This window comes from Physeter macrocephalus, chromosome 6 (assembly GCF_002837175.3).
Source record: "Physeter macrocephalus isolate SW-GA chromosome 6, ASM283717v5, whole genome shotgun sequence".
NCBI classification, from domain to species: Eukaryota; Metazoa; Chordata; class Mammalia; order Artiodactyla; family Physeteridae; genus Physeter; species Physeter macrocephalus.
In genome coordinates this window covers 77,567,758-77,583,143 of record NC_041219.1, presented here as the reverse complement: position 1 = coordinate 77,583,143, position 15,386 = coordinate 77,567,758, and the positions used below count along the sequence as shown (strand labels likewise).

The following is a 15,386-nucleotide window of genomic DNA, read 5'->3' as shown; positions in this document are numbered from 1 at the left end:
GGGGCACGAACCCGTATCCCCTGCATCGGCAGGCGGACTCTCAACCACTGCGCCACCAGGGAAGCCCTAAGTTTAGCTTTTAAAGTTGGAAGTAATTCACATAGTTTAGAAATCAGGAAATATTAAAAAAGATACAGTTTTTCTTTCACCCTGTCCTTCCTCTGTTCATTTCTCATCTTGCAAAATAATGATTCTAATAGATTACTTTGTATTTGTCTATAGTTTCTTTAAGCCTGTATACAGTTTAGCTTAATGTAGATACTTCTGGGGCCTTTGTTTTTGCTTCTTTTTTTCTTAGTGTACTTTATTTTTTGGGCAGCTTTAAAAATTGAGCTGACAGTAGAGAGAATTCCTGTATACCCCTTGACCCCACCACACATGCACAGCCTTCTCAGCTGTCACCGTTCCATACCAGAGTGGTACATTTGTTACAATTGAACCTACATTGACACATCGTCATCAAAGTCCATAGCTTACATTAGGGTTCAGCTCATTCTGTGGGTTTTGACAAATACCTAATGGCATGTATCCATTGTTAGTAACATACAGAATAGTTTCACTGCCCTAAACATCTGTGCTCTGCCTGTTCATCCTTTATTAATATGGTGTCAGTGTTTCCATAATACTTTAAAGTTTGGTTGAAATGTTCTCAAACTGTCAGCCTGGTTCTTTTTTGGGTGGGAGTGCTTTGAAAATATTCTCCATTTTTTCTTTGAAAATTGATCTGTTTAGATTTTTATTGTTTTTGGAGTCAACTTTTTAAAACTTTTCCTTGAAAATCACTAATATTTCATCCAGTTTAAAAAAATTATTTGCAAAGATTGGGACAAAGTAATTATTTATAAAAGCCTATTTCTGTATTACTTTATTTCTAACTTTGTGTGGTTGTATTTCCTCGTTTACTCAATTAAGTTAGTATATTAAAAAAATTCTTTTTTAAAGCCAGCTTTTATTTTTTCTCTCCTACGCCTTTTATCTTTTTGCTTTCCTTTGGTTTATTTGCTTCATTTTCTGTCTTTAAGCTGAGTGCTTAATTTGTTTCCCCCCCCCTTCCCCAACCTATACGTATTTAAAGCTGTGACTGTTACTTCAAGCACTGCTTTAGCTGATACTATAGATTTGATTTGATACTGTTTTCGGTATTGTTGGCTAGAAATTTTGTAATTCAGTTGGTATTTCTTCTTCAACCCAACAGATATTTGTAATACTGTAAATAAAGCTTTCTATGATCTGCGTGATTATGTGTGCCTAGCTAATGTAACCTCTTTTGTTAGTAACTCTTAAGTAACCTGTTGAGACTAAGCTATAGACTTCTAAGATTTCACTATTGCTAATTAGATTTCTCCTTCAAAATAGTAAGAAAAGTGTCTTAATGAAGTTTTTTAGAGTCCCATTTGTAACTTTAATATCTATTTTGATTCAGGTCTGGATTTGAAACGGAGAACCGAGACTCAAGTGAGTGCTTGAGCAAAAGGCAAGGGTACTTGATGCTTTCAGCTGCTACACCTGTAGTCTAGGTCAGAGCTTTTGGGAGCTGGTACCAAGATAGTTGCAGAGGGGTTTGAATAAAGTAGTTGGATTTGAGAGGTAAAATCAACATAGCTTGGTACTGTGTAGGAATAGAGAGAAGAACCAAGAGTGGTTTCCAGGTTTCTGGCTTGAACAGTTGGGTGGATGGCAAGACCATTTACTGGGCTTGGAAACACTGGGAGAGAAGAATGTTTGGGGAGGATGGGATAAAGAGCTCAGTTTTGGACCATTGATTTTAATGTGCCTGTGAAACATTAAAGGGTGAGATATCTAGTAAGTATTTATGAGAAGGTCTGGAGCATAGAGAAGTTTAGTCTACAGATCTATCACCTGTATGGCTGCTAATTGAAGCCATGAGAAAAGATGAGACTATCACGGGTGAGAGTATAGAAAGCAGAAAAGAAGTGTAAGACAGAATGCTAAAGAAATCTGACATTTCATGTTTGGATAATAATGACTAAAAATATTGATAGTGAACTTACTTTCGGGCCAGGCATCATTCTGAGTGATTTATAAACATGAAATCATTTAAATTGCACATCTCTGTGATGAAGGTCCTATTGTCTTTTTAAGTGCTTAAAAACTGAGGGGAGAATAGTTAATGGAAAAATTGCCAGTAAATAAAAAGCTGGAGAAATGGGAAGTTAATATTACAAAAAACAAGGGATCTTAGTAGAGCAGGAGGATGCCTTTATGTTGAAGTCTTCTGAGAAGTTAACCAAAATGAGAGCTATACAAGATCCATAGGTTTAAAGGATGGGACTGACATCGCTGACTTTAGCCAGGACAGTTCTGGTTGGAATGGTGGAAACAATTCAGGTTGATAAGGGCTGAGGAGGAAATGGAAACTGTGTAGGCATTTTTGATATATGTCTGAGACTGGAAGGACGTGGTTGCCAGAAAGGCACTTTTTATTTTTCTCATTTAGGTTGGGGGAGACTTGAACTTGTTACATGCTGGTTTCAGCATCAACAGAGAGGCAGAGGCTCAAGACATTAAAGAGGGAATCAGAGTAAGATCTCCCACAAAGGCAGAATTGAATAGGATCCAGGGCACAGGTGGAAGGACATCTCCTCCACTATATAAAGAAAGAGAGAAAGAAAGGATGGATCCACATTTGATGATGGGAAGTCGAGGTAGTTCCCCTTTGATTTTGATTTTCTTGAGTCAAAGTTAATACCATTTGAGAGTAGATATGAAGCGGTATTCCTTTGTAGTTTTACATCCCTTTGAGGGTTGTATGATATGGTTATGTTATCTGTGCATTCTTGGTTCTATATTTGGAAGGCCTCTCTACCTGTTACATTAAGAAATATGTAGTCCAAACAAAGTATTGCCTGTAAGTTACAATGCATAATAAAGCAAGTGTCAGAACCCACTACTCAACCCAAATAGTATGTTAACAACAACACTGAAGCTCCTTTGCAGAACTCTCTTTCCTGTAACCTGACCTTGAACTTTTTCCCCCTCATTCCCTTCCTTTTGTTTTAACAGGACTTATTTGTTGTGCTTAAATCTGTTAGGGTTGCTTTTTTGAAACTTATGATAAATGTTATACTGTGTATTCTTCAGTTTATCATTTTTACTCATTATGTTTAGGATTTTTATATTGATGCAAGCAGCTATATTTCATTTGCTTTTCTCTACTTAGTAGTAGTCTGTAAATAGATGGATGTTTGATGGATGTTTGTTTATTTTTTGGCATTCTACTTTGATTGGTCTTATATGTGTTATTGAGATACAGGTGTAAGGTTTCTTCAGGGTGTATACCTATCATTGGGTTGTAGGGTATACCCATAGGTAACTTCATAGTAAAAATGTTAAACTATTTTCCAAAATTATTGTACCAATTGTACGAATTTATGCTAAGTAGTACACAGGAGTTCCTGTTGTTCTGTACCTTTATAAAGACGTAGTACTATCAGATTATTTTAAAAACAGCTTTATTGAGGTATCATAAATATATTATAACATTAACCCATTGTAAGTGTACAATTCAATAATTTATAGTAAATTTGTAGAGTTATGCAGCTATCACAACAATCGAGTTTTAGAACATTTCTATAACCCCTTCAAGTTTTCTTTTGTGCCCTTATTTGCTTTCTATCTCTATAAATTTGGCTTTTCTGGATATTTCATATAAAATAAAGTCTTGCATCCAGCTTTTTTGACTTACCATTATGTTTTTGAGGTTCATCCATGTTATAGCATGTATCAGTAATTCATTTATTTTTATTGCTAACTAGAATTCCTTTGTATGGTTATAACACATTTTGCTTATCCATTTACCAGTTGCTGAATATTTGGATTGTTTTTATTTTGGGCTATAATGAATAATGTACTATATAAATTTACTTACAAGTCTTTAAGTGGTCATATGTTTTAATTTCTTTTGGGTAGATACCCAGAAGTGGAATATTATATTATTTTAACCATGGAGGCTTTGTAATATGCCTTTGTCTGATTGGACAAGTTCCCCATCTTGTTCTGTTTCATAATGGCCCTTTGAGTTAAAGTCCCACAAAAAAAATAGATAACTAATGAGAACCTGCTGTATAGCACAGGGAATTCTACTTCACTGTACAGTAGAAACTAACACAATGCTGGAAAACAACTATACCCCAATTAAAAAAAAAACAACAACCTACCCCTTCTCTAATTATCAACTTTGTTCATCTGTGAAATCTCAAAGAAAATTTCCCTCTAAATTTACAGGGAATTCCCTGGAAGTCCAGTGGTTAGGACTCTGCACTTTCACTGCTGAGGGCCTGGGTTCAATCCCTGGTTGGGCACGGTGTGGCCAAAAGAAAAAAATACAATGTTTCTGTCACAATACTTAATTTGTCTGTTATAGGTAATTATTTACAAGTCTTTCCTACCATTGTATAAATTTCTTGAGGTTGCTTTCATCTGTGTGATTCTCACTGTGCTACTTGTGTAATATATTTGTGTAGTGAATGAATATTGACAGAGGAACCCTATTGGCTCAGTGCTCTTAAAACCCACAGGCCTCTCTGACCTTAGACTTTATAGATAGTCAGCTTTATTATTGTTATTATTATGGTTCAGATTTCTAGCATAAACAATTGAATTTTTAAATTTAACTTTATGTAACTTCTATTAAATACTTTCTCCTTACTTTTTTTGAGTATGTATAGTAAATGGCTAGTTTCTAAAGTCTTAAATCTCCTCTGCTGTTATTAAGGAACTTATTTTGAGATATTTGTACTTAGAAGTTCACAGAATTGATTTTTTTTATCCTATTCGGTAGGAAGCAGTTGAGAAATACGAAGAAGTGCTACATAACTTAGAATTTGCCAAGGAGCTTCAGAAAACCTTTTCTGGACTGAGCCAAGATGTGAGTATGTTTTCTTTGCTTTTCCTAAAACTGATTTAACCACTGATCTTGAAGAAAATATCAGTGTCTGATAATGGTGTTTGGTTATTGTTCACCTAATTCCTGCTGATATTTTATTGGGGGAGGTGGGGTGGAGTATAGTTTCTGAAGAACTAGTGTTTTCAGATTTCTAGAGTCTCAACACAAATGTTATCTGAATATGAGGCATTGTGAATTAAGTGTTAGTTGTCTAATGTGTATTATTTCACTGTGGAATTAGGGAAATCATTGAAAAGGAATGAAAACTATTTTGACAGATACATTTATTAAAGACATTTTAGAATATAGGCTTGAAAATTTATATTACATAGGCTTGTAAGTTTAGCATTATTGGTAGACTCTTCTTGAGAGCATGGTAGTTATAACCAGGAAAATTTATGGTTCATCTTAAATTTAAATAGCGTTAAGTCTGGTCCCACTGCTTGTTTCAATTGCTCTGTGTTGGCAACTCAAACTTTTCTCTTCCACAGAGTTAATCAGTAATTAATAGTGAAGTCTTAAGCATTCATTAATGAAATATTCTTCATTGTTTTAGAATCTTAGTGTTAGATGGCCCTTTAAAGATCATGTTCTACCAATTGAGGAAATAATTTGGTGAATTCATTTCTGAGATGGGGAGCATGCCTCATAAGATAGTCTTTTCTACTTTTTGGATATTTTCTTGTTTGGCAAATTAAAATTCTCTTCTGCATTCCTGTGGCATCAAAAAAGAACAAATAAAAAAATAAAAACCCCAAAACATCATTCTGAAGCTGAAGACAGCTACCCTCTTAATCCTTGTAAAATATAGTTCTGAGTTGCTCTCTCCTGGATGTCTGACTTAATTAACTTTTAAAAGGTATTGTGAAACCTAAAATAGTGTAGTATAGAGACACTTCCTTCTGTTTTCTGGATAATTCTGTTAATGCAAGTCTAAGATGATATTAGCTTTGTTATCCATAGCACACTTTAGCTCGAGTTTACTTATTCATCACTTAATTATAATACTTTCTGTTAGTTTCACAGCTGTTAAATACTTCTAGGCTATTTTAGATACAATACTTCTAAGTCATTTTTTTTCTTGTGTGATTGATTCCCCGCCCCCCACCCCCCATATGTTAAATTTATTTAGTTTTGGTCCATTGTGCTAAAAAAAAAAGATCTTTTATATCTGCCTTCTGGTTGGAGGTTTGAAGTATATTTTTATAATACTTAAAAATTTCTGTTAACTCTCTTTTCTGAGTTACCCTATCAAATTTTCATTTTCCACTCAGGTGTTTTTTTTTTTTCAATGTACGATGTTCTTTTTAGATTTAAATCTTTTTTTAAACACCATCCATGTACCAGACACCTATGGAGGTTCACTATTTAAAAAATAAAAAAAAAAAGGTTTATTTATTTATTTTTGGCTGCGTCGGGTCTTCATTGCTGTGCGCGGGCTTTCTCTAGTTGGGGCGGGTGGGGGCTACTCATTGTGGCTTCTCTTGTGGCGGAGCACGGGCAGTAGGTGCCCGGGCTTCAGTAGTTGTGGCGTGTGGGCTATAGAGCAGAGGTTCAGTAGTTGTGGCGCACGGGCTTAGTTGGCATGTGGGATCTTCCTGGACCAGGGTTGGTACCCATGTCCCCTGCATTGGCAGGCGGATTCTTAACCACTGCACCACCAGGGAAGTCCAAGGTTCACTATTTTTATAGCGATGTACCTACCAGCCTAGGAATTTGGGGGCTTTTTTTTTTTTTTTTTAAACTAAACTCTTTCTTTTGTCAGACCTCTTCTATGATAGCTCGTTTTGCAGTTTGTGTAACATTTTCTTCTTTCCCTTCAAACTAAAGTTGGAAGCCTTCAGCCTACCACATCTCTCTTTTTATCTTCATGATATGAGCTTCGTCCTTTGGGGATTTATCATTCTAAGTCATGGTTCAGAAAATAAATTTTATGGTTCGGTGCTATTGGTTGACAGCAGTTTACTTCATATCTTCTTTCTAAATCAGTTTTCAACTGAAAGAAGAGAAGTAACCTGATTTCTTAGTTTCCACATAAATAAGAATAGGCTGCTGTCAGTGGTTTTCATGACATCTGATTATGACCTAGGAGACAGCATGTTTCTTACTTGATACCTGATAGAATCGATAAATATTTGAGGTCCTGTCACGTGTCAGACTCTATGCTGGGTACTAGTGATATACTGGTGAACAACAGAGATATAGTCCCTGTCATCATGGAGCTGAAGCGTAAGGGGCATGCAGCTAAAGAAAAAGATTGATAGGGGAAGTTTAGGGTGACCTGAGCCCATAAGAACACCTAATCCAACCCTGGGAGGTGGCCAAAGAGAGACCTGAGGTAATCATGTGATATAGTCCTGAAGATGTCCTCAGCACCAATTGCCTTTTCTTATACCATCATGAATCTGTGTCCAAGGGAATCCCACTGTCTTGGAGAGCTAGAATTGCCACCTCTATCGTCTTTCCTCCTCTCAAGCAGAAGCTGAGTTTGGTAAGTGTTATTGGTGTAAGTCCATATTAAGGTCTTGGAAAAAGCTTTTCTGAGCCTTTGCCGTCCTGAAGAAAATACCCTTGCCCACGTAACCCCCAACCAGTCCATTTCTCACTCGTAAAATTTTATCTTCAGCCATTGTCCTCTTGTCCCTGGTAGTAGCACAAGTCATATTTATTAAGTTGCTTTCATACCCTGTAGAAAGGAATTAATAATGCCATAATGAATCTTTTTCCTGAGGTTTTTATTTTTTAACCCCCGTCTTGATTAGGATTTATGAACGTCTCTTTTGTAGAGTTTTAAATGTTGATGCTGAATCAAAGTACTTTAACTCATCTATAGGAAAAATCTAAAAGTTTTTATTTTTGTTGTTATCTTAATTTTCATACCTTGGGAAATATCTAGTACGATGGAAACATTACAAACAGAAAAACACCTATGGGGAGAAAAGACCTTTTGGGTTTCTCAGTGGAAATAGATGGTACTTTTTGTTATTGGTATTTTATAAATGAGAAGCCACTTTTGGGACCCACGTATTATATCAGACTTTAAGGTATTACAGTTGTAAGATTTAGAGTAGACTCGGAGCTTCTCAGTCTACACAGACGCACACGCGCGCGCACACACACACACACACACACACACACACACACACACACACACACACTCATTTGAGGGAAAACTTACATTCCATTAATTTTCCATGTGTGTTTCCATGACAAACTATTGTGAAAATCTCTCTCAATTTTGCTTAAAAAAACCCCTGTTTGTTGTGGCTGTTTTTTTGGCATTACATTTGTAAGACATTTTATTTCTGTTTGGTTTTCAATTCCTTATGCTTTAGGCAGTCTTCTTTGGTTGGTTGAAAATCAACCATTTTGAATACTCTTACCCTGGACCATAAGATTTAAAAAAAAAACCCAAACTAAACTGAAGCATTTTCTTAAAATATTTAGCCTAAAAAGTCTTGGTATACATAATATGGAAAAGTAAAACCTTGTGATTAATATGGACATTAACAGTAGGTACTTTGCTTCTAATCATGGTGATAGTAGAGGTACTAGATTCAGCCTGGGGTTGGGAGTCACATATTTGGACTTCTTTAGCTTTGGTTGGCTGAGACAAACCAGCTAAGTACTCGGTGACTTCTTTAGCTCAGAAAGCAAGCAGGCGGTTAAATGACCTTGTCAGTTTCACAGTCAGTGTTCTATATTTGAGATTTATCATCTAATCTCAACTCTTTGGGATTGGACTTTTGTAGACTAATGGATTGCTAGTATGGGTTGTGGAGAGTTGTCAGCCTTAATTAGCGTTTGTTTTAACAGCTGCTTAAAGCGCAGAAGAAAGCCCAGAGAAGGGAGCACATGCTAAAACTTGAGGCTGAGAAGAAAAAGCTTCGCACTATACTTCAAGTTCAGTATGTATTACAGAACTTGATGCAGGAACATGTACAGAAAGACTTCAAAGGGGGCTTGAATGGTGCAGTGTATTTGCCTTTAAAAGAACTTGACTACCTCATTAAATTTTCAAAATTGACCTGTCCTGAAAGAAATGAAAGTCTGAGGTAAGTTAATGAAAATATTTTCCTGAAACAGGACACATAACACTTTGGCTTTTCAGCATGTATATATTTATTTGTATGTGTATATATATATATGTATATATATATGTGTATATATATATATATACACACAACTTCGGAAACGTTGGCCTGCCCAGACTCTCACGAGGTTGATAGCCCGTCTAGTAAGAAAGTGAATTTGAATGATCTCATTAACCTGCTTCTTTACTGTAACACTGATTTTTAAAATGTCTGATCAAGTTTTAACCTTATATAGGTATTAACCATAATACTAATTATGTATATTCTTAAAATTTTTTTGTAATTATATCAGGCTGTTGTGTTACCTGGGAGTCTGCCTCCTTATTACTGCTGTACTTAAGTGGAGGTGAATAAAATTTAACTTGATTAGTATCACTAAACTGTCAAAGTAAGAATTATTTAGTGTTCTTCTTAGGCTGTGAGTAAATACTGAGAAACAAATCTGATAATTTAAAATATAAAACCAGCAAATTGAGGCAACCCAATTTTTTTCTCCTACAGTGTCTGTTTACTGTTTTGCTTAGATGGAGTAAATCAGCTAATGAGCAGAAGCTCTATGCTTTTGGTTTATTAGATACAGGTTGTTTCAATGCTGTGTCTGTTAGCCATGCAAAAGCAGTTAGATTTCAACTGCTTTAGAAATTAGCCCTATCAGTGCAGGAAGAAACCTGATAAAACTCTTAATAACCTATATATAGCCATATATATATCTTTATTCCCATCCCAATAGTCTGTTCCATCATCATTACCTATTTGGATGCTTCCTTCTCTTGCTTCACTTTGGTAGATCCAAGGAATGTAGCTTACTTTAATATGTGAAATGTAAGTGAACCAATTTGAAAAATGAGCTGCTCTCTTTAAAGACAAATGCAGCTCTTAATATTTCCATTCCACTGTTTTTTTTAATCTAGGACATGTACTTGATAATGAAGGATACCACACTGATTGCTTTAAACTCTTTTTTGGTCTGTTCCTTAATAGCTGTATTTGGTAAAATCTTTATTTTAGTTGTTTTAAGGAAAAATGCTTACATTTGAAATCCGTAAATGGGTATTTAGTCATCTTTTATAACATTTAAATTTTTCATTTCCAAAGAGTAAAAAAACACAAAATTAACATTGAATGTCTTAATTGTTGATGGGTTATATTGTATAAATTGTACTGCTCCATATATAAATATATGTGCCTCTAAAGCCACTTTGTTCTGCTGCTGCTTTTCCTTGTCAGTGTTGAAGACCAGATGGAGCAGTCATCCTTGTACTTTTGGGACCTTTTGGAAGGTAGTGAGAAAGCAGTGGTAGGAACGACATGTGAGTTTTCTCTACTCTGGACTTATGCAGTAAATACTAAACTTTATATCTAGGAGTTTAGTATGATATTGAGGGCCAAAACTGTGTCAGTCCATCAGAACTTACATGTCTGAGAATACTAGATTCATGGGCAGAATGATATCTTTGTTTAGTTCTGTTAAAAGCAGCTATTGTATAATTGTACTCACTAAAATGGAGCCTAGGGAGAGTTTTGAGGTGACGAGTCACTGTGATTTGGGAACAAGAGCTAGGGACTAGTGCTTGACCGTTTTGGGGTTCAGTTCTCTATTGTCCGTGGTAGTACCTGTTCTATTTACAAATCTTAAATCCACATATTGTTAATATCAAGGCTTATCTACCAGATCTGCTTAAGAAAATAAGAATGATTTGGCTACATAGTCTATTGAAACATTGTTGTCTATTGGTCTGGAAATGATCTGGAGAGAAAGAGTCCTTTTGGCTTCCTAGATAGGCTTTGGCCAAATGACCAAGTACAAATGTTTGGACATGAAGTACACAGTTTTGTGTACTAGTTGAGGATAATGAAAACTCTTGGAAGCTGGTAAACATTTTTGTTACTAGTGATTCTTCCTTTTAAAAAATATTTAAGTATGAATAACTCTCAATTTCTAAGTACTTTCAAGTTTAAACCACAGAAATTTATTGCTTGGCTAGAATGCAAAATGATACAAATACTTTGGAAACTAGTTTGTTAGTTTCTTATAAAATTAAGCACGCACTTGCTATATAACCAAGCAATTACACTTCTGGTACTGGAGAGAATTGAAAACATACATTCACATGAATACTTGTACATGAATGTTTGTACCAGCTTATTCATAATAGTCCCAAATTGAACACAGCCCGGATGTACACCAACTGATAATTAATAAACAAAATGTGTTATAGTCATGCAATGGAATCTACTCAGCAATGAAAAAAGGAATGAACTATTGATACTGCAACAGCATGTATGAATCTCAAAATAATTATGCTGAGTGAAAGAAGCCAGAGAAAAAATGAGAACATATTGTATGATTCCATTTATATGAAATTCTAGAAAAGATATAACTAGAACGATAGCAGGTCAGTGGTTGCCAGGGAGTAGGGGGAGGAGTTTGATTATAAAAGGGGCATAAGGGAACTTTTTGAGTTGTTTAAAATGTTCTGTATCATGGTTATGGTGGAATTAACATGACTGTTAACATCTGTTAAAACTGTACACTTAAAATGTGAATTTTGTAAATTTTACCTCAAATTTGATTAAAAAAAAAAAAGTCATCTATGTCATAGTATTCCTGTGAAAGGAACAGTAGACCCAAATCAAGTATGAGAACTCTGCTTAATTTTGGAATTATGTTTTTAGTGGATATTAAAAATAAAATAGACTTTAGACCTATTTATGGTACAGTGACTTTAATAACATCATTTTAAGATTTTTCTTGACCATCAAATGGTGATGTGCTAGGAGTGAAATATAGCATAACTCAAGAGTAAAATCTTAATCATGGAATTTTATACTTTAAAAATTCTTTAGAGGTTGTCCAAAATAGGTTTTTCTAAAGTTTATGTTTGAGGAACTGTGTTGTTTATTTCTCTTAAAGCCTAAATTACTTGGGGAAGGTAGAGTAGTTGCTTTTTGTGATGTCTTGGGGGAAGATGGGAGAAATCACTTTTCTCCCAGGTCAGGGAATAGATGTGTGCTTTTATAACATACTAGATAGAGTCCTTGATTGGAGTCTCTGATTTTTAGCCATTTTTAAAATGGTGGAAATGGAGGCCCAGGGAAACTTAAGTGACTTGCTAAACTTTGGGATTCTGATTTTTAAAATTTATATTGATTCAGCCTGACGTAACGATGGACTGCATATTTCCTTTTCATGGTACGACCAGTTCTTTGAATACCCCCAGTGTAGGCTGTTATAATGACATACTACAACTAGGATAAAATTATATTAGGATTTCTATTCCAAATAATTTTCCGTGAACTTTTAGGCTATGTGATAACTAAGTCTTAATCACTCTTTCTTAGACAAACACATGAAAGATCTACTATCTAAATTGTTGAACTCAGGCTATTTTGAAAGTATCCCAGTTCCAAAAAATGCTAAGGAGAAGGAGGTATCATTGGAGGAAGAAATGCTAATAAAATCAGAGAAGAAAAAGCAATTATCGAAGACTGAATCTGTCAAAGAGTCAGGTTTGTTGTGATCTCTGAAATTCTTTATAGTGGTTGCATTTTTAGCACTTAACCAAAATGAGTCAAATCATTGTAAAATGATTACTTTATTTTAATTTTATTTTCTACATGCATGGAAATCTTTACTTGCCCCAGGATAAGCCTAGGTTTAGGACGCATCTCTAGGCTTTACTACCATGATTTGCAGAGTCAACCTTCATAGAAACATTAGGTTATAATTTGTTACAAGAGAGTACACTGTTAAAATGAGGCATTTATGGAATTTGAATTCTTTGTTAAACTATTAAAGTTTAACTCTTTGTTAAACCATTAGGATCATTCCATTTAAAACCGTTGTTTACAATGTGAGTTATAGTATATTCCAATACTGTATAGAACAAGAATGTAAATAATCTAAGGTTAACTTATTGATTTAGGAAAAAAATTGCCAAAATCAGTAAAAGAAATAATGTTTTTCAAAATTCCACTTTTCTTGGGGAAGAAATACTTTGAGTAAATGGCACCTTTGCTATTTATTGTTGAGGCTGGATTTATTTAAGAAATATTACTTCTAAGGAGGTAGTCCAAGCAGCCTTCTGGTAGCCACTAGCAAGATTCGAGTATTTCTTGTTTACCCCATGGCACCAGAGCTATAAATCCAACTTGAAAGAAGCTGTGTTTGTGGGTAAGAGGAGATAGCCCTATTTTCAATCAGAAATCAGTTTTTAACTACAACCTGACTTCAGAAAAGTGTCTTATATAAGCAGAGCTACTAGCTTCAACTAGCCTCAGACCACATGCTTTTGACCAGCACCCAACAGTGAGAATTACTCCTGCCCTGAATGTACTTAATTGCACTATCCTTTTTCTGTTACTATTCTGAAATTTGTTGCTAGAATGAATTACACCGTAATCAGTCTAAAAACTTGTAGTTTACCTAGTACTTATTTAATATTCCTTTTATCTTCTCAGAGTCTCTTATGGAACTTGCACAGCCAGAGATACAACCACAAGAGGTAAGGTACCGAAAGGTAATTTTCAGTCAATTGTGGTTTTTGAGACTTTTGTATATTGTTGTGGTTAGGAGCTGAGGCTTTGGAGCTAGACTGCTTAAGCTTGAATCCTGGCTCTGCAGCTTATTAGCTTAATGACTTTGGGCAAGATATGCAGCCCAGCGGTGTCTGTTATCCTCCTACATAAAATGGGGATAATAACTGCCTGCCTCATATGGTTATTGTGAGGTTTGAAGGAGTTAAATCTGAATTACTTACGATTTGGCCCGGCACGCAGAACGGCTCAAGTGTTAGCTGCTGGTGGTGGTGGGTTTGGTCCCTGTATTGGAATTTGAAGATGGGTGGGATTTTGCTCTTTCCAGAATTTACTCATATTGGTAATAGAAGAGGGCATTTGTTCTCTTTCTGAAGTGACATCGGAATTCATGGAAGCCGAAAAGAATGGAAGAAGCAAAATCACAGTATGACTGATACATAATGGGAATAAAGAAAAGGCTGGTAGTTCAGAAAACATAAGGCTTCAGTGTAAAGAGTAGGACTTTGTGTAGTTGAACTACCCTCTGCCTTAACTTGAAGGGAGTTCAGGTGGTCCTAAGCCTGGCAGAGGCAGAGTAACCTTGGTAAAAGAGCCTGAGTCAAGCAAATGTGGCACCACGGTGTGCACTGCTTACCAGTCTTAGGTGAATCACATATAGGTTGCTGCTTTGGAAGTATACTTTTGAGGTTTGTCTTTCTGTTAATTGAGGGGAAAGGAATGGACCTAAAAGTAGAATACTCTTTTCAAGTAGGACAAGGTCAGAAGTTTCCTGTTAGCACAGCAGTGGCTCAGACCAGTGGACATAGGAGTTCAGTATTCCCATCAAGGTCTTCTACCGACTGTGACTTGAGCACATTTTCCCTGTGGTTTAGTTTCTTAACAGACGCTACATGACAGAAGTAGATTATTCAAGTAAACAAGGTGAAGAGCAATCTTGGGAAGCAGATTATGCTAGAAAACCAAATCTCCCCAAATGTTGGGATGTGCTTACCGAACCGGATGGTCAGGAGAAGAAACAGGAATCCTTCAAGTCCTGGGAGTCTTCCGTGAAGCACCAGGAGGTATCAAAGCCTGCAGTTTCCTTAGAACAGCGGAAACAAGAGATTCCAAAACTCAGGCCCACTCTGCAGGAAGAGCAGAAGAAGCAGGGTGTCTCGAAAACCAAGCCAACTCCCAGCCAGTGGAAGCAAGAAGCCCTTAAGTCCAAAGTGGGATGCATTCAAGATGAACAGAAGCAGGAGACACCAAAGCCTTGGCCACTTCAGCTGCAGAAAGAACAGGATCCAAAGAAGCAAACTCCAAAGTCTTGGACACCTTCTGTGCAGAGGGAACAGGACATCACCAAGTCATGGACCGCTCCCATGTGCGAAGAACAGGATTCAAGACCGCCAGAGACTCCAAAATCCTGGGAAAACAATGTTGAGAGTCAAAAACACCCTTTAACACCACAATCACAGATTTCTCCAAAGTCCTGGGGGGCAGCTACAGCGAGCCTCGTACCAAATGACCAGCTGCTGCCCAGGAAGTTTAATACAGAACCCAAAGATGTGAGTTGATTTGTATTGATCTGTTCCTGTCAATGTAGGCATAAGTAGAGATTTGTGGTAGTGATAATTTAAAAGTTCTCTTTAGGAAAAGATCAGTAAAACCCATGTTTAATTAATGTATTAAGTATTTCACTTAACTCTTTAATGCATAATTTGTTTTCCCTAGAAAACTGGAAGCAGATTTAATCTGTCATTTGTGCCTAACCTGAAGTGAAATTTCCACAATTGGAAAATACTGTTTTAATGCTCAAATTTTAATGACATGATATAACATCAAAATAGTGGATAGTTCAGAAAAGA

General features: G+C 35.9%; 1 protein-coding gene across 16 annotated transcripts in view; it reads left to right on the top strand.

Moving 5' to 3' along the window:
• The window catches only part of CAPRIN2 (caprin family member 2), a 41,580-nt gene that overhangs the window by 6,253 nt on the left and 19,941 nt on the right, over positions 1–15,386 (top strand). For 8 of the 16 annotated variants that reach the window (XM_028491142.1, XM_028491143.2, XM_028491149.2 and 5 more), the window contains 7 exons: positions 4,802–4,888; positions 7,323–7,397; positions 8,723–8,961; positions 10,228–10,310; positions 12,343–12,510; positions 13,462–13,505; positions 14,412–15,086. In XM_028491142.1, coding sequence (XP_028346943.1) covers positions 4,802–4,888; positions 7,323–7,397; positions 8,723–8,961; positions 10,228–10,310; positions 12,343–12,510; positions 13,462–13,505; positions 14,412–15,086 — 1,371 coding nt within the window. Of the gene's footprint in view, positions 1–4,801; positions 4,889–7,322; positions 7,398–8,722; positions 8,962–10,227; positions 10,311–12,342; positions 12,511–13,461; positions 13,506–14,411; positions 15,087–15,386 lie in introns of those variants that run through there. The other 8 variants (XM_028491147.1, XM_055085546.1, XM_028491144.1 and 5 more) reach the window with 2 other exon arrangements.